This window comes from Mauremys reevesii, linkage group 11 (assembly GCF_016161935.1).
Source record: "Mauremys reevesii isolate NIE-2019 linkage group 11, ASM1616193v1, whole genome shotgun sequence".
Lineage (NCBI taxonomy): Eukaryota > Metazoa > Chordata > Testudines > Geoemydidae > Mauremys > Mauremys reevesii.
This window is the reverse complement of record NC_052633.1, coordinates 42957823-42978027: the sequence shown is the minus strand read 5'-3', so window position 1 is coordinate 42978027 and position 20205 is coordinate 42957823. Positions and strand designations below refer to the sequence as shown.

General features: G+C 43.2%; 1 protein-coding gene across 9 annotated transcripts in view; it reads left to right on the top strand.

The window, feature by feature from the left end:
• The window catches only part of SCN2A (sodium voltage-gated channel alpha subunit 2), a 127547-nt gene that overhangs the window by 73942 nt on the left and 33400 nt on the right, over positions 1 to 20205 (top strand). For all 9 annotated transcript variants that reach the window (XM_039495645.1, XM_039495641.1, XM_039495643.1 and 6 more), the window contains one exon: positions 428 to 907. In XM_039495645.1, the coding sequence (XP_039351579.1) occupies positions 428 to 907 (480 nt within the window). The remainder of the gene's footprint in view (positions 1 to 427; positions 908 to 20205) is intronic.

Sequence of the window (20205 nt, the reverse complement as noted above, 5' to 3'; positions counted from 1 at the left end):
CAGAATGACTGCACAACTGTGTCCTAATGGCTGGAGTAGCCTCTGTGAGTCCTTTATAGCCCCCTTCAGGGCAGAGAGTGGCTCTACTGCCACCCTCTCTCAGCCTCTCTGCACATGCCTTCACCTGTCCCATGCACACTATTGTGCAAAGAGCTCATACAGAGTGGGGCTCAACTTCTGGGACCTGGGTTTTCACCTTAATTGTCATCTAGCCAAGTGCATTTTGTGGGGATTTGCAACCTGAAATGCTGTTGGCAAGAAACAGCACAATACAGCAGGAATAGACTAGGAAGAATGGCCTTCAGATAGTTTGATATTACGGCTAATCGTGAAGTAAAAATTATGTCATTAAACATGACATAAAGTAATTACTGTCATCACTTAAAAAATAAGACATCAGCTATGTTTTCTTCTTACTGTCTTTTAGGTACTCAATCTCTTTCTGGCCTTACTGCTGAGCTCATTTAGTTCAGACAATCTTGCGGCTACAGATGATGATAATGAAATGAACAATCTCCAAATTGCAGTGGCAAGGATTCAGAAGGGAATAGATTATGTGAAAAGAAAAGCACGTGAATTCATCCAAAAAGCCTTTGTTAGAAAACAGAAAGCTTTAGATGAAATCAAGTCTCTTGAAGATCTAAACAACAAAAAAGACAGCTGCATTTCCAACCATACTGTCATAGAAATAGGTAAAGACCTTAACTATCTTAAAGATGGGAATGGAACTACCAGTGGCGTAGGCAGCAGCGTGGAAAAATATGTCATCGATGAAAGTGATTACATGTCATTCATAAACAATCCAAGCCTCACTGTGACAGTACCAATTGCTGTTGGGGAATCAGATTTTGAAAATTTAAATACAGAAGAGTTTAGCAGCGAGTCAGATCTAGAGGAAAGCAAAGAGGTAGGTCTATTTTATATTTATCAAGATGAGTTGTGACTTTATTTTCCATTTTAGCATTGATTTATCTAAATTTGATTCCTTTATAGTACCATATACAACCTTGTAATAGTAGATACGAAACTTGATGGAAGGTTGTAAGTTTCAAATGTGAAAGAAGTAGAATATTTTATTCTATTTATTGTGACAATAGAGACACTTTTGAAACTTTTTGAAAATTAAGATTAATTTCTATTTTTCATTTTTATTTTATCAAGACAATTCAATAATTGCAAAAGGTGCCAATTTTCTAGCCCAGGAAATTGAAGTCCTCAGTTTATGCATAGAACCACTATAGAATGAGAAGCAGTCATGCAAATTTCCCCACACTTGCCCCACCAGTTCCTTAGTATTTCAACTGGATGCTGGAGGGTCTGCTTATGGAAATAATTATCTCCATTCCTGTTCAATGTTTGACCTCTTTGAGACTGTCAAAAAGAATGCCCATGATGACTATGGCTTTTTTTCAGAATATAGCACTTGGATTCTGTACTATGATCATTGACACCACTGAAGTTTCATCAGATGGTAACAACCACCAGTTAGGGCTAGATCTAAACCAGTGACCTAGAGGTAACTGTCACGGAGTGTGGGGGAGTCAGGGCCCTACACCCTCACTTCCTGCAATTCACCATGACTCTCAGCCAGCCAGTAAAACAGAAGGTTTATTAGATGCCAGGAACACAGTCCCAAGTAGGGCCTGTAGGTACAACCAGGACCCCTCAGCCAGGTCCCTCTTGGGGGGGCAAGGAGCTTAGACCCCAGACCTGGGGTTCCCAGCCAGCCCAAAACTGAAACCCCCTCCAGTCGACTCACTCCCCTCCCCCCGGCTCCTTCTTTCACCTTTGTCCAGTTTTCCGGGCAAAGGTGTCACCTGGCCCCACCCCCCTCCTGGCTCAGGTTACAGGCTCAGGTATCGTCCCTCAAATAAAGTCATCCCCTGCTCTCCCATCCCCAGTGCAGACAGTCCCAGTAAAACTAGATGACATTCCTAGGTCAATCCGCCCCACTCCCTACTGTGTCACAGTAACAAAGTCTGGAAGTTTTTTATCCCAACATTAATCAACTTCACACAGCTGCCCATCTTTATCCTGCAAGTGTTGAGGCATTTGAATCCAATAACTTTCCCTGCCACAGATTAAAATTTAAGACACAAGTGTCCATGGATGAGCCTCTCATGCCTGAGTCTGAGGATATGTGTAATATTTAATAGCTCACCCTGAGTTCCTTTTTCCCACTGCCTGCGTCAAATCTGTAACCACTTTTTCCAGTTTCTCTAGAGAAGTTCCTTTACTGTCACATTTTACAAATATATTTTTGTTTAAAAATTGTTAAGAAGAGTGCTTAGTTTGTACTTTATTGTTGAAATTATGACTCAATATAGAGCAGAGCTGGAAAAGTGGTTTAATAGGCCTCTGACATTGTAAGGTTTGTTATTATCTCTCTAAGCAACCTACGTGCCCTAAGTGCAAACATAGGACATATATCTGCTGAACTATTCTATTCCATTTTAATCTGCACTAAAGAAGAAGAAGAAACATTCCCCCTCAAGCACCTTCTAAGAGATTTGGTTGGTGCATCATTCCATGATGATCTGACTATTTCCGAGCTTTCACTGCTACCAGAGGATCAGCCAAGTTTACTACCAAGCTTATCAGTCTTTCTAATACTGAGAGAATCAGTAATTGTCAGATGACAGCAGTGATACAGGTTCTTTCTCCCCCTCTATCTAAATCATGTAGTTTCTTGGTATAATCCTGCTTCTTGAGCCTTCTGTTTTTCCATGTTTCCAGATATTTCCCCTGAAATAAGATTATCACAATCCTATTCACCTTACACCTAACACAACTATAGATGCTATTCATATACTATGTTAGAATTTTGGGGAGAAAGGATCGTTGTATGGTTCAAACTCATGACTAAGGGTCAGAAGACATGGGTTTTGTTCCTTGCAAACTTTTTGTTATCCTGATGAAGTCACTTAATCTGTCTGTCTCTGTTTCTTCATCTGGAAAATAGGAATAATAATTATATAAATTACAGTGGTGTTGTCAGGCTAAATTTATTAATTTGTGTAAAACACATAGAACTTTCCATATGAGGAATTAAATAGGACATCAAATTACTACCATTGTATTGTACCATATTTGTGTGTATTGACTATAATTGTCAGTGATGCATTAGGTGGTAGATACTATTGTATGAATGATGATAAAGAAAAATTCTGTGAACATCAATACTCTGAGATGGTGCTAGTCCTACTAAGACCAGGACCATGTACTCAGTGGTACATTTATAAAACCTCTCTTTCTCTCTCTCCACTTCTTATTCTGAGCTCCCACCTAGATCCAAGTAATTTTGTGTAAATACCAGATTGGGGTCCACATATTAATGGAGGCGCTTTCCTTTTGCCTTGCACTGTTTATGCTTCTTGCTGAAAGCACTTGTTTAGACATGTCTCAGGCATCCACTTTTGCTTTTCTAGTCTGTCCTTTGTCCCCAGGATGGATTCCCAAGTACAGGACTCTGAAGATCCCTCATGCTCCCACCAGATTCTCTTTTTTTAATCTTCCTTTCTGGATGTTTTCCTACAATATGAATTAAACTTAAATAAACAGGCATTAACATCTATCTTCTCTTGGGAAATCCTGTCTGGGATTAGATCTATATATGCTTTTCCTTTATTCCTCTAGGGCTTGAGCCTGCCAGGCACTGAGCACTCAGGCTCCAAGTCATCTTTAAGCACAAAGTTAAAGCACTTGTTTAAGTGATTTGCTGGATTGGCACCAGAGTGCTCAGCACCTTGCAGGATTAAGCCCTTAATAACAAGGACTGAACATAAAATAAGACAGGGCAAAGATCCTAACATCCCTTTCGTGGACTTGTCTCTATTGACAGCTCCTATAGACAGCTTCATCCCAGCCCATTAATAACCTTCAAATACATCCACAAGTATTACATTAACATCAGCACAATGCCTTTTTGTCTTTTCATCTAGACCATTTGTTGATCCTTCAGAAGTCATGTGTTCCCTTTAATCACATCTAATGAGTTTTGGTTAAACTAAGAAAGGCATCCACTCATAAGATTTTCTTTTACATTTTAAAGTAATAGAGATTCTTGGCAAGATGCAGTAGTAAAAAGTTTCCCTAGTGGATTCATTAATCATTTAAATTGTACATGGTCTCCTCTCTTTATTCTTCTCAGGTATATAAGTCTTATTACACTGTCTTTCTCCTCTCAGACTAAAACTGTTAGACATTTCAGCTTCATCCTGAGGCAGAAGATTGCTATATGTTCATGAATTATTTAGTAGGTAATTGTCCTCATTTAAAATCTCCAGCCTCTAGGATTATCCTTAATCTGATATTTAGAAAACAGTACGACTCTGCAGAAATGTCCTTTGCATTAGCTCTCCTTCAAGATAGTTGTTCTCAGTCATTGATAATACTGCTTCTGGAAGGTTAAGTGAACTACAAGTTCAGACGGTTAATTCCATTTCCTAGGGATAATGAAGTTCTATGTCCTTATCTTAAAGTGGTGTTAATTTTTTGTGAGACAAGGTGAGTGAGGTAATATCTTTTATTGGACCAACTTCTTCAGAAGAGCTCTGTGTAGCTTGAAAGCTTGTCTCTTTCACCAACATAAGTTGAACCAATAAAAGATATTACCCTCACCCACCTTGTCTTTCTATCCTGGGACTAATATAGCTACAGTAATACTTAATTTTGATATAATTCCTGGAGGGATCATTCTCTAGGGATCAAATCATGGGACAGTTGGTAAGCAGGGGTTCTAGGTTCTATTCCCAGCTCTTTCATTGAGTCACTCTATATCCCTGGGCAGGTCATTCAGACTCTCTCCAGCTTTTCCATCTGTAGGATGGGTATAATACTTCCTATGTCACAGGAGTATTATTGGGTATTATTTACTAATGATTGCTAAGCACCTTAAGATCCTCAGATGAAAGGAATTATAGCTGTGTAAATTATTCTTAACAATTATATTTTGCCAGCCTTTTCCTTTCATCCTCATTCTTCAGGGTTTGTGTTGTTTTCTATGACATTTATATTTAGAGGGCAGTAAGTATCTGTTTGGACATAACTTGTAAATTTCATAAATCTTTTCTCTTACATTTTTGGGGGAACAACACTAATCTTTGAAAACAATGAACAGAATTCTTACATGTAAATGGGTGCAACTCTGCTATAATCAATAGAGTTGGGCCCACTGACATTAGATATGAATTTCTCTCAGTAACTCAGATACCAAAATCTGCTACATGCTTGAGATTTTAATAAAAAGGATTAATGCTCTTACACTTTGCAGACACGTTGCTGAAAGTAATTTGGAACTTATAATTAGAATAGACTGCAATTTTAAGGTTATAGGTTATAAAAATCAATCTAGGGAGTAGTTTTGTAAATATTTTTGTTACTCTGTTGTGGTTAAAATTGCTATGCTGAAATATTGTTAAACTTTTCTACTTTGTTTACAAAGGGACAAAGTTTCCCACTAGCATTTTAAGAAACATAAGGATGGCCATACTGGGTCAGACCAAAGGTCCATCCAGCCCAGTATCCTGTCTACCGACAGTGGCCAATGCCAGGTGGCCCAGAGGGAGTGAACCTAACAGGTAATGATCAAGTGATCTCTCTCCTGCCATCCATCTCCATCCTCTGACAAACAGAGGCTAGGGACACCATTCCTTACGCATCCTGGCTAATAGCCATTAATGGACTTAACCTCCATGAATTTATCTAGTTCTCTTTTAAACCTGGTTATAGTCCTATCCCTTTCCTAATGGTTCCTAACATTCTGTTAGCTTTTTTGGCTGCTGCTGCACATTAAGTAGATGTTTTCAGAGAACTATTTACAATGACTCCAAGAACTCTTTCTTGCATGGTAACAGCTAAATTAGACCCCATCATCTTATATCTATAGTTGGGATTATGTTTTCCAATGTGCATTACTTTCCATTTATCAACATTGAATTTCCCAGTCACCCAGTGTTATCAAATTCCTTTGTAACTCTTTGCAGTCTCCTTTGGACCTAACTATCTTGAGTAATTTTTTATCATCTGCAAACTTTGCCACTTCACTGTTTACCAGTTTTCCAGATCATTTATAAATATGTTGAAAAGCATTGGTTCTAGTACAGCTCCGTGGGGGATCCTGCTATTTACATCTCTCCACTGTGAAAATTGTCCATTTATTCCTATCCCGTGTTTGCCATCTTTTCATCAGTTACTGATCCATGAGAAGACCTTCCTTCTTATCCCAAGACTGCCTACTTTGTTTAAGAGATTTTGGTGAGGGACCTTGTCAAGTCCAAATATACTATATCCACTGGATCACCCTGTGCACATATTTGTTGACCTCCTCAGAAAATTTCAGTAGATTAGTGAGGCATGATTTCTCTTTGCAAAAGCCGTGTTGACTCTTTCCCAGCATATCATGTTCATCTATGTGTCTGCTAATTCTGTTCTTTACTATGGTTTCAACCAATTTGCCTGGTATTCAAATTAGGCTTACTGGCCTGTAGTTGCCAGGATCACCTCTGGAACCTTTAAAAAAATGGCATCACATTAGTCATTTGGTATAGATGCTGATTTAAGCAATAGGTTACATACCACAGTTAGTAGTTCTGCAATTTCACATTTGAATTCCTTCGGAACTCTTGGGTAAATATAATCTGGTCCGAGTTACTTATTATTGTTTAATTTATTAATTTGTTCAAAAACCTCCTCTCCTGTTACCTCAGTCAGGGACAGTTTCCCAGATTCGTCACCTAAAAAGAATGGCTCAGATGTAGGAATCTCCCTTACATCCTCTGCAGTGAAGACTGATGCAAAGAATTCAGTTAGCTTCTCTGCAATGGCCTTATCTTCTCTGAGTATTCTGTTAGCACCTCGATCATCCAGTGGCCCCCCTGATTGTTTGGTAGTCTTCCTGCTTCTGATGTTCTTAAAAAGTTTTTGCTGTTAGTTTTTGTGTCTATTACTAGTTGCTCTTCTAATTTGTTCTTGGCCTGCCAGATTATACTGTTACACTTGGCTTGCCATAGTTTATGCTTCTTTCTCTTTTACTCAGTAGGATTTGGCTTCCAATTTTAAAAGGTGTCTTTTGTCTTTAACTGCCTCTTTTACTCTGTTATTTAGCCACAGATTGTGCTCGGCCCTTTCCCAAGCAAATAGGGCAATTAGCATATATGGGACTACTAGAAGGAGTAAGAAGTACTCACATCAATGACAGTTTACAGAATTGGGCCCCAATTTACTATCACATAACATATTGGTGCTCAGGCTCAATCCAGCACCCAATGAATACAAAAGGAATTTTTTCATTCAGATTTTAGACAATATGGCAATGGATGCTATAGAAATAGTGATCCATTAGATTTCCCTCCAAGGTGTAGGTTTCAGGATAATAATTTTATCAAAAATATTCATCTGATATTTTTAAAATTCTTAATACAAATGGAGGCATCTTCTAGAGCTATTGTAATCATGTTATAATGTATTTTTTATTTTAATCAGGATTCAGAGGTCTAAAAAGCATTTATTATTTTACACTCTTACATTTTATTGTATTTCTCTGAATGTACTTAAAATAAATGTTTGAAGTCTTTAATCAGTCAATATGTATAAGAGTTTCCAGAGCAGAAAAGCAGAGATACTTGGTATCTTGAACTTCATTTCCTACAATTCTTACTTCTCACAGGCATAAAATCAAGCTGGATCAATCAAGAATGCAGCTCTGGTGCTTTTTTAATCAGGCCGAGCAACGTATCACCAGTTTTACACAGGTTACCTAAACAAGTTATAAATATATATGATCACTTTTCTAATGGATATTGACTGGCCTGCATGCTACTCAGCTATGTTTCTTGCCCATCCATTGCAATATAGTAGAAACATTCAAAACTGCTCTTTGCTGAGTCATGTGACTCATCACCGCATGGTCAGGCAAGATTGGCACCCCCAATATTTTTATGAATCAGATCCTGACTTATCTATGAACTTTTTAATGATATTCTTTAATGATATTCTAACACATTTTTGAAGTGCATGCTATGTAACTTTTCCAGCTTTGATGACAAAGTTTTGGGTCTTAGTTTTGAAGTAGCTAAGGTATAAGAGGGATCAAGTAGAATATTGTTTCTCATAAACATAAAAAGGAATGTTTTTAATAAGCCCAGGAGTATGTTATATTGATAATAGAAAGCTTTTGGAATTTTCTCATACTATCCTATTTTAGTTTTTTATTAAGGTAATTTGCAAATTCAAATAACCATCCACTTGTGCGTAATTGTTTGTTTATATTTTTTATCTTCAGAAATATTTGTTGTTCTCTAAATCTTGTATAGGCAATTTAATTATTATGGACTATATCATGAAATAACAGAAGCACCATATAGCATAAATTTTAATTTAATTTACATAATCAAAGTATGTTACCATCATCTGGTAAAATAGCTTACACAAAACTGATATTCCGCCAATGAAACATTTGGAAACCAGTTCTGTACTCAATTATACACCCACCCATATCAAAGTCTGGGATTGCAGAGAAGGATCTGAGAGCAAAATCTAACCCATTTTGATCATCGTGGAGCCCTTTAATTCTTCTTCGAGTGCTTGCTCATATCCATTCCATGTAGGTGTGTGCGCGCCGCGTGCACGTTCGTCGGAGACTTTTACCCTAGCAACTCAGTGGGTCGGCTGGGCGCCCCCTGGAGTGGCGCCGCTATGGCCGCGGATATATACCCCAGCCGACCCACCCACTCCTCAGTTCCTTCTTACCGCCCGTGTCGGTCGTTGGAACTGTGGAGTGCAGCGTAGCTGACCTCCACCTCCCTAGCATTCTCTCAATTTTCTATTCTCATTGTGTATATAGTTCTCTAAGTTGTTAATTTAGATAGAGTAGTTAGTTTTAGTTGATTAGTTATAGTTTAGTTAGTCGGGTTCTGGGCTTAGGCCCTTCCCGCCCCGGGGCCGGAGCTCATGCCTGGCTCCCCAGGATTCAAGCCGTGCTCGGCTTGCCATCGCCCGATGCCGACGGGGGATCCACATTCCTCCTGCTTGAAGTGCCTGGGGGAGTCGCACTTAACAGCTAAGTGCCCAATTTGTAAGTCGTTCAAGCCTCGTACAAAGAAAGAGAGGGACATTAGACTTAAACAACTCCTCATGGAGGCGGCTCTAACCCCTCCGTCTTCGGCACCGAGCGCTCCCCCTTCGGAACCGAAAAGCGACTCTTCAGCACCGGGCCGCACCGGTGCGGCATCTACTCCTCGGCACCGGACGCCTGCGTCAAAGTCAGGCCACAGCCGCTCGCTCTCGCCACAAGCGAGAAAGCCTAAGACCCCTGCCGACCCGGCACCGCCCGTGGTGCGGCAAGAGGGCACTGCTCCAACGCACCGGCCGATGCCTGCAGCCACGGTAGTGCCTGCTGAGCCGTTGCCGTCGACTCCGGTTCGCCAAGGGCCGTCGAGTCCGGCACCTATCTCCCCGGCACCCGCCGCGGTTGAGTTGATTGTCCCATCCACGCCGGAAGCCTGTGAAGTGGCGAGGGACTTGATCGCGATCTCGGATGTGGCACCGCCGCCACCCCCGGCACCGCCGGTGCGGGTAGTCCAATCGCTTGGGAAGCCAGCCCTGATCCGTCCACCATCAGTCGGCGCCCCGGACCGGCACCGCTCCCGATCACGGTCCCGTCGCTGTTCAAGGTCTCGGCACCATTCACGGTCGTCCTGCCGCTCGCAGTCCCGGCACCGCTCCTTGGCACGATGCTGTTCGGACTCGTGGCACCGTTCCTGTTCCCGGTCACCTTCGTATTACTCCCGGCACTGTTCCAGGTCTCGGCACCATTCCAGGTCTCGGCACCGTTACCGGCACCGCTCCACTTGGAGCCGCTCTCGACGCCGAAGCTCTCGGTCACGGTCGACCTCCCGGCACCGTCCAGGTCGCAGGTCCCGGACCAGATCGCGGCACCGGAGTACCTCACAGCACCGTTCCCCGGTGCGCAAAAGCACCAGGTCGGTGGGAACATCTGCCCAAGGCCTATCTGCTCCACCATGGCCTTCTCGACACCCCTCGGCTTCATCTTGGGCAGGTAACCTCTACTCCCAAGATCGGGAAGCAGATGTGCCGGAGGCTTTATTCCAGGACTCCCACTCTGAATCGCAAGCGGTTCAGCAGTGGCCTTTTTGGACACCTTGGGCTTACCACCAGGCCCAAGGGGCTCCCATAGTTCCATCTCGGACGGTCCCTGCCGAACGTCGGGCCCCAGAGGCGACAGTGAGTCGCCCTCCGCCAGCTGGTACGGACGCTCAGCCGCCTCCTACTACCACCTCGCCTGAACACCTGGAGCAGGAGCCCCAACAGGAGGAGCTCATCCAGGAGGTCCTCCGACCTGGTGGTTCCTCTTCTTCCTCACCGGATGAGGCGGTGGCGGGCGCGTCATCCACGAGCCCGCCCCCACTGGACCTTGCTGCACATCAAGACCTCCTCAGACGAGTGGCGCTCAACATTAACATCGAGATGGAGGAGGTCGCAGAGGTCGACGACCCGGTCTGCAGCATTTTGTCAGCAGCCGCGCCTACCAGGGTGGCTCTACCCTTTATCAAGACCATCCAGGCAAAAAAGGATAAGTTGTGGCAAACGCCAGCTTCTATTCCGCCGACGGCGAAAGAAGTCGAGCGGAAATACATGGTGCCATTCCAAGGGTATGAATACCTTTATATGCATCCGCCTCCTTCTTCTCTGGTCGTTCAGTCGGTTAACGACAGGGAGCGTCATGGCCAGCCGGCCCCCGCACCAAAATCTAAAGAGGCCAGGCATATGGACCTTCTGGGCCGTAAGGTATACTCGGCGGGCGCTCTCCAGCTGCGTGTAGCCAATCAGCATGCTCTGCTGAGTCGTTACGACTTCAACACCTGGACTGAAATGGACAAGTTTCAGGAATTGCTTCCCTTGGATTCCCGCCAGGAGTATAAAGCCTTCCTAGCAGAAGGGAAAAAGGTGGCAAGGACCTCCTTGCAGGCTTCCCTTGATGCGGCGGATTCCGCAGCCAGGTCTATAGCGACCAGGCCTCCACTCTTCCGCCCGAGGTTCAGTACACCTTGCAGGACTTGCCCTTCGAGGGCAGTGCCTTGTTCTCGGACAAAACCGATTCTAGACTCCAGAACTTAAAAGATGGCAGAGTCACGATGTGCAACCTGGGTATGCACACTCCCGTAACCCAGCGACGTGCCTACCGCCCTCAGCATTTCCATCCGTACTTTGTACCCCGACGGGGTCAGGATTTCAATAGGCACCGAGGGCGAGGAGGCCGTAGACGGTATTTGGGCCCTCAGTCCGGCCAGAATCGCGGCTTCTCTAAGCCGCAGTCGGACCCGAAGTCGTCCTATTTTTTCCCGGCGTGGTCCCTCTTGACCTCAGATGTCTGGGTTCTGTGCACTGTGAAGCACGGATACCACCTCCAGTTTGCTTCACCCCCGCCTTTCCGCTCTCCCTCCCACTCCCTCTTCAGGGACCCCTCTCACAAGCACCTCCTTTTACAAGAGGTCCGAACGCTCCTCAATATCGGAGCGATAGAGGAGGTTCCACGGAACGACTGGGGCAAAGGCTTTTACTCCCGCTACTTTCTGATTCCAAAGTCAAAAGGGGGTCTCAGGCCGATTCTCGACCTAAGAGGCCTCAACAAATTTCTAGTAAAGCTAAAGTTCCGCATGGTCTCCCTAGGGACCATTATCCCTTCCTTGGATCCCGGGGACTGGTATGCTGCCCTCGACATGAAAGATGCTTACTTTCATATAGCCATCTTTCCTCCACATAGACGATACCTTCGCTTCGTAGCGGGCCATCGCCATTTCCAGTTTGCAGTCCTACCCTTTGGCCTCTCCACAGCACCTCGAGTCTTCACGGAGTGCATGGCGGTGGTGGCCGCCCACCTCCGTCGCCAAGGGCTCCACGTGTTCCCCTACCTGGACGATTGGCTCCTCAAGGGGGCCTCTCGAGAACAGACCGCGGAACATGTGCGAGTGGCATCGGCCCTGTTCACAAACCTCGGCCTGTTGCTCAATACGGACAAATCCACCTTGGTTCCCACACAGAGGCTGGACTTCATAGGAGTGACCTTGGACTCCACTCGGGCCAAAGCCTGTCTCCCTCAGCCAAGGTTCCTGGCGTTGACGTCCATTGTCCGCAGCCTTCAGGCTTTCCCTACGACCTCGGTCCGCACCTGCCTCACTCTGATAGGACACATGGCGGCGTGTACGTTCGTCACCAAGTACGCCAGGCTTCGGCTCCGCCCGTTTCAAACATGGTTACATTCGGTGTACCGCCCGGCCAGAGACTCGCTGGACACCCTGGTCACCGTTCCATTGAGTGCACTTCGATCCCTCGACTGGTGGCTGAACCCCTCCACGGTCTGTGCAGGGCTGCCCTTTCACCCGCCCCAACCAACGCTGTCCTTGACGACGGACGTGTCTTCTCTCAGCTGGGGAGCCCACCTAGGTCATCTGCACACCCAGGGCCTGTGGTCACCAGAGGAGCTCTCCCTCCACATAAACGTGCGGGAGCTCAGAGCAGTTCGCCTAGCCTGCCAGGCGTTCCGCAGGCCTCTGTCCGGCCGTTGTGTCTCCATCCTTACGGACAACACAACGGCCATGTACTACATAAACAAACAGGGTGGGACTCGCTCCTCCCCGCTTTGTGCAGAGGCCATCCACTTATGGGAATTTTGCCTGACTCATGCGATCAACCTGGTGGCCTCCTTTCTCCCGGGAGTTCGGAACACTCTCGCAGATTGGTTGAGCAGATCCTTCCTGTGCCACGAGTGGTCCATAAGACCGGACATTATCCACGCGATCTTCCACAAGTGGGGCTTTCCCCAGGTGGACCTCTTTGCGACACGCGCGAACAGGAAGTGCCAAGCGTTCTGTTCGTTCCGGGGGCACTCTCCAGGGTCGATCTCAGACGCATTCCTCATCCAGTGGACGCACCACCTGCTTTATGCGTTCCCCCCCTTCCCTCTAGTCCACAAAGTTTTGTTGAAGCTCCGGCAAGACAGGGCTCACCTGATCCTGATCGCCCCAGGATGGCCCAGGCAACCATGGTACTCCACGTTGCTCAGCCTCTCGGTATCCCCACCGATCACCCTCCCCCTCTGCCCGGACCTCATAACACAGGAGCACGGGACTCTTCGCCACCCGGACCTACCCGCTCTCCACCTTACGGCGTGGCTCCTGCGTGGCTAGACGCCTCTGAGCTACGCTGCTCCGCCCCTGTGCAACACGTCTTGCTCAGCAGCAGGAAACCTTCCACTCGGTCCACGTACTTGGCCAAGTGGAAGCGCTTCTCGTTATGGTGTGAGTCACGTGCTTTGATGCCCATGGAGGTTCCCGTTCCGGCCATTTTGGACTATCTGTGGTTCCTTAAGCAACAAGGCCTTGCTATATCTTCCCTGAAAGTGCACTTAGCGGCCATATCTGCCTTCCACCCTGGCGAACGTGGACATTCAGTGTTCTCTCACCCGGTGGTCATTAGATTCCGCAGGGGGCTGGAACGCCTCTACCCTCCGGTCCGTCGCCCCGCCCCTACCTGGGACCTCAATCTGGTACTGACCAGGCTCATGGGGCCACCCTTTGAGCCACTGGCAACCTGTTCTCTTCTCTACCTTTCGTGGAAGACGGTTTTTCTGGTTGCCATTACTTCGGCCCGCAGGGTCTCCGAGCTACGGGCCCTGACTGTAGACCTCCTTACACGGTCTTTCATAAAGACAAAGTGCAGCTAAGGCCGCATCCCGCTTTCCTGCCTAAAGTGGTTTCGGCCTTTCATGCTAATCAGGACATCTTCCTCCCGGTCTTCTGCCCAAAGCCTCATGCATCTCCCCGAGAGCAGCGCTTACATTCCTTAGATGTCCGCAGGGCACTTGCCTTCTACATCGATCGCACCAGGCCCTTTCGTAAGTCCCCTCAGCTCTTTGTGGCAGTAGCGGATCGTATGAAAGGCCTCCCTATCTCCACTCAGAGGATTTCATCGTGGCTCACGGCCTGCATCCGCACGTGCTATGACTTGGCCCATGTTCCGGCGGGCCACCTCACTGCCCATTCCACGAGAGCTCAGGCTTCCTCGGCCGCCTTCCTGGCGCACGTACCAATCCAGGAGATCTGCAGAGCAGCAACCTCGGTGCACACGTTTACCTCGCACTATGCTTTGGTGCAGCAGTCTAGAGACGATGCCGCCTTCGGTTCGGCAGTTTTGCACTCGGCCACGTCTCACTCCAACCCCACCGCCTAGGTAAGGCTTGGGAATCACCTACATGGAATGGATATGAGCAAGCACTCGAAGAAGAAAAGACGGTTACTCACCATTGTAACTGTTGTTCTTCGAGATGTGTTGCTCATATCCATTCCACACCCACCCTCCTTCCCTACTGTCGGAGTAGCCAGCAAGAAGGAACTGAGGAGTGGGTGGGTCGGCTGGGGTATATATCCGCGGCCATAGCGGCGCCACTCCAGGGGGCGCCCAGCCGACCCACTGAGTTGCTAGGGTAAAAGTCTCCGACGAACGTGCACGCGGCACGCACACACCTACATGGAATGGATATGAGCAACACATCTCGAAGAACAACAGTTACAACGGTGAGTAACCGTCTTTTTATACACAAGGAAGAAACGCATTCTAAAAATCGGCAAAAAAAATCTAAAAGTGATAAAACTGCCTGTTGTAAGGAACCTGAACATATTTTCATCTTTTAAGTCACAAGTAAAATAAAAAAATTCTAATCAGCAATGTATTCTTGATTTTGAACCAAGGGATGTCCTCTTTTCTTCCGTCCTCCATCTGACCCACTCAACATTACCATACTATTTATTATGTCATGAAGCAATATGATGCTGTAGTCAGTCTGGAACAGCACAAAACACACTATAAATCAGCTGAGTGAAAATGTGGACATTGACTGCATTAGTGGTGGTGAAATTTGTGTGGTGAATAACTTATATGGCAACAGTCTGTGATTTTATAATTATTCATTATAATTGTTCAATAAATACTTTGTGTGAAAAAAATCAACCCTATGGATTGTTCACAGATTTGTCACAGAATATTAGTATTTTGTAATTCCACACCATGTGAGAAGTCAATTAATCACAGGATATTGTTTCTTCTCCAAATTAGATTATCTAAATTTGATAAACAGGAACACCTTTCTCTGTTAGAGAATTATCCATGAACTTTCATGTAGGTTTTAAACAGAGTTTTTTAAAGAAGCCTTTAGAGTACTTCCAGTGTGAGTGGTTTTGTAGGTATTTGAACTGCTATTCATGTCTGGTGGTTGCCCAAATGTTCACAAATAGACAGATCAAATGGGTTATGAATAGCAGCAAAGCATAACAGTGGTTTTATCACAAGAATTCTCATTAATTGTTTTATGGTATTTGTATCAATTTGGATATAACACCACCATTTTCACTACAGATCATCTCATTTACCTGTTGGTATCCATGCAACTCTTAAGTTGAGTGAGAAATGAGGAAACTATTGTTTCTGTTATTTTAAATATTTTTTCTACAGGTATTTGGAAAAAAAACAGTTTATTTAAAAAAAAACAGGGTCTCTGCCTGCACCATCTTTCTACTTACTCCCTCTTGTTCTACTCTTTGGTTCCTCAGTCCCTTTCATCCTGATTTCAGCAGCTCTTCAGTGGCATCCTGGCTAATTGTGAAATTTCTGACATTTATTTTAAAAAGTTAAACTCAGAGCTGTTTATTACTCTCAGTTTAGCATTTTAAAAATAAATAAATAAATAATAAAAGCTAAAAGTTCAAAGGGGCCTGGATGTAAGTGAAGCAAAATTATATAAATCTGTGAGGTGTGTGTGAAGTTCAAAAAAGAAATCATATCTAAAACCTCTTGACAATCTCTGTTTCTACATTTTGTAGTCCTTCCCTGGTGGCTAGACTGCTTTCAACTTTTCATTTCTATTTTAAAAGCTAAACTAAGAGCTATTCCTCTTTTATCATATTGCTAATTGAAATATGATTTAAGGTGTTACTGGTAAATGTGAAATTTTAAAGATACCTATGTGAGGTGATAAGGATAATGATGCTTTAAAAATTATTTAAGTATTTTTGTATCTTTCCTATATTATATGAAAAGTAGGAGGGAGGGCATATGTATCATAAGTCAAAGTAGACACCACTGAATCAGAATAATTTCCTTAGTATGCTATTTGGGGGAAAAAATTCTCTTTCTAACTTCCAGTCTAGCAGCCTGGCTTTTGAACACAGTGTCATAGGGCATGTCTCCACTGCAGCAGGGTACATTTCTCCCCTTTCGGCAAAACAGACTCATGCTCGCTCCGCTCAAGCTAGCATGCTAAAAATTGCATTCTGATAGTTGTGGCACTGGTGGTGGCTCAGACTAGCTGCTCAGGTTCAAGCCCGCCTGACCTTTGGGTCTTAGCTCAGATGCTGTTGCTGCAGTGTCCACATTGCTATTTTTTGGTGTGCCAGCTCAAGCAGAGCTAGTACGAATCTGTTTACCTGGGCTGGGAAGCATGCTCCCAGCTACAGTGTATATCAGGGGTTGGCAATCTTTCAGAAGTGGTGTGCCGAGTCTTCATTTATTCACTCAGATTTAAGGTTTCACGTGCCAGTAATACATTTTAACGTTTTTAGAAGGTCTCTTTCTATAAGTCTATAATATATAACTAAACTATTGTTGTATGTAAAGTAAATAAGGATTTTAAAATGTTTAAGAAGCTTCATTTAAAATTAAATTAAAATGCAGAGCCCCCCCGGACCGGTGGCCAGGACCCGGGCAGTGTGAGTGCCACTGAAAATCACCGCGCGTGCCGCCTTTGGCACCCATGCCATAGGTTGCCTACCCCTGGTGTAGATATATCCTAACAGTTAACTCTGAGGTGTGTATTGTAACCTGAGTGATTACATACTTTCTCAAAAACAGAAAGTCAGTATTTGGTAAGAATCAGAAACGGCTTGTTAACATATCCAAAGGCATGTTAACAAAGGTAAAATTTGTCATTGATAATTAATTTGTTTGTATCTAGAGATGCATTGCATCACAAAGGGCAGCATATATGCTGTCCAGTATAAAATGTGGACTAAATGTAGTTCTTTGGAATACTGGTGTGCAGGGAAAGATGCTATCAGGTGCCTTGGAGGTATGCCTAGGTAATAAGTGGGCAGGTAAACTCTGTTCCTAAAAAAGCATAGTCTACAAGTTAGGGGACAGGTGTCTAGCTCCCAACCTGGCTTGCATGTATGCTGTCATCTGCAGTAACCAGGCTAATACCAAAATGTGGCCACATATTAAACCACGTTAGTGTGTGGTAGTGGCCTGACTTGTGCCAGGGTGTTGTGCTGGATGCAGACAGAATAATGCAACATTCTTCCCCACCCTGTGTCATCTGCCACATGTGAGAATAGGATTTAGTTGTCTACCTGCAAAATGGCTGTTACTAAAAGCTGCTATTTGTGTTATGGTATTTTAAACCATCCCATTTTTATAGAGACATTTTAATGACTGCTTTTTTAAAGAATGTTGAACGTTTCTTGGCCTACTGAATTTAGTTGTATGGTTTGACATTTTAATTACTGCAGTTGTTGCCTCATAAACAACTTTCTAATGTATGCATAGTTTTATTAACATCCATATAGAATGCCACAATTAAAACTCAATATGAAAAAAACACAGAGATGTAGAGTGGTTGAGCAATCTTTACAATATTTAGAGTTTTCCTCTCACATAATTTTTTTCTTTTGAACATATCAGCGTTAAAATTTCCCTTCTGCAGATAATACTGACTCATTGTAAGTTTCAATTGGGCAATTATTTTAATATACTTGTTGATAGAGTAATTTTGTCTGAGACACACAGGAACAGCATACTAAGGAAATATATTTTCTGTGACATCAAGAGTGGAAGAGTAACAGAACTCTCAGTAGGACAAGACAGTTTAAAATATTTTTGTTTTGTTTCAAATACCAACTGCTATTGGTGCTGTTCATTATTTTGGTAAGCAGACTGTAAATCTGCCCACCTTAACTCATGTGATTATAATTACAGCTCTTTACAAGAAGCATACCAGATTTTCTGTGAGAAGAGACTAGTAAGACCCAATTTACCATTCATAAAATTCAAATTCTTACCCTACATTAATAAAGACTGATTGCTAATTTTCCTGATAATTAATTGTCATACTATATTGTGTTTCTGCTTGATCATTTTGTTCTCTTCTCATTCCGATTATCCCTAATCTTCCATTTTGAGTTATCTAACTGTCTTTAAAATATTTACGGAATAAATCTCATGTAACTTCAGTGATAAGAACTTATTATTCATTCTTGCAATGATCTCCTGCTGAATTAACACATTTCACAATGGATGAGTTTCTAAGCTCTTTAGTCTCCTTTTACAAAAATGAACAATAGATTTTTCAAACTTCAATTTATTTTTTTAACCAATTCATAATTTTTGTTTTCTCTGCTATTGCTGCAGCATTTTTGGTATAAATGCTGCCCAGGGTGGAATGATGCAAGTAAAATCTTAATGTAATTCCATAGTGTACAAAGAGAGTATTTTCCTTGATTTTAAAGTAATTTATTTGTTGTATTATTAAGAGAGATATTTTATGCTGTGGTATAAGTTTATTTACTTGGAATATACTTTGACATTTATCTTATTTATGGCTTTTCCTGAAATTGATAATTGGTATTCACAGTAAGTCAAACTCTATGGCCCTTACTTGAGAAATACAGAATCTGGCCCTTTACTCATCAGTTTTAATATTATAGAGGCAGTATTTCAAACAATAGCTAAAGTACTGTGTCAAAAATGCATTTTCTGTAATTTAGCGTATATTACACTAGAATACTAATTGAATTCATGTAATTATTAAATTCTGTTACTTTAATTATTTGTGTTGCACAATATCTATTTACAGCAAATTTGATATACGTATCTTCATAAAGAATACACTGGGTGATTTCTGACTTCATGTCTGTGGATAGGACTCCCACGGACTCCCCTGTGACGGTCATAGATGGACAGGAGACCAGAATTTAGTCTTATATATGTAGGCTTGGATTTTCAAAGAAGCCTAAAGGAATTAGGCACCCATATTCTATTGAAATAACATGCACAATACACTCTGAAATAATTTTTCAAACTTGCAGGACCTTGCCCATAAGGCTGGTAAATAAGTTAAGTCCATGTCAAGTCCTCATCACTGTAAACCTTTCCATATATCATTTGCTAAGCATTAAGACTGGTGGACAGAGAACTCCTGAAATAGTCAGCACTGCTAGAGTGACAAGGAGAGGAATTCAGAGATTATCCTCATCCAGCCATTTCTGTACTACTCAAGTGAGCTGGAGCGGTAGTTAAGATTGTGTATTTTTGATATTGAGCAGAAAATTGTGTGTCTTCCATTATGACTCGGCAAGTTTAGATGAGTGAAAATCAGCTAAGTAATTTTTTATATCCTATAGGGTATGTTCATATTGTGCATGTGAAAAGACTCTGTTCGCTTCTTTGAGATACTAAGCTATCTGTAGGGTTTGGAAATAGAAGAAAGACTCGTAGAAAGAGAAAAGATCCTGAATTTATAGGAGAACATTTATCCATATATCCTAAAAATAAAGTAAGTCTTTCTTTGGGAACTCACAAGGGAACAGGTTTAGGTAAAAATAAGACAAACTGACATTACACCTCTTTGTACAATTTGAAAATTGTAAGGAAATAAAAGATACATTTTTAGTGTTACAGATTTCAATATCCTTGTCCAGTTTAGTACCAGACATTTCAAATACCACTAATTTATTTCCATCCTGACCCTAAACTGCTCACAAAATTTCTATTAGCTTCCTAGATTCTACAGACCTGTTCCAAATGGTCACTTCCCCCCACAGTCAGGGCAAAGCACCTACTAGGCAGGCTCTAGGACCATCCACTGTATCTTATATACTGGGCCATTTCTGACTGATATATCTGTCCAGGATGCGTTATAGCGCTTACATGTTTACCTTTGCATTTTTCTGAGTGAAGGGTTGTCTGCATCCCCCTTTCCTACAACAATACCTGAAAATGCTACTGCACCAGTGAACTTAAAATTCCTGAATATTTGAATCCTTAATCATTATTACAATTTCCACAGAGAGCATAGTACAACACAGTCAGTGTCCTATAAGATTTTGCAATATTTTATTTTGTAGCATTTAATCATGGAAA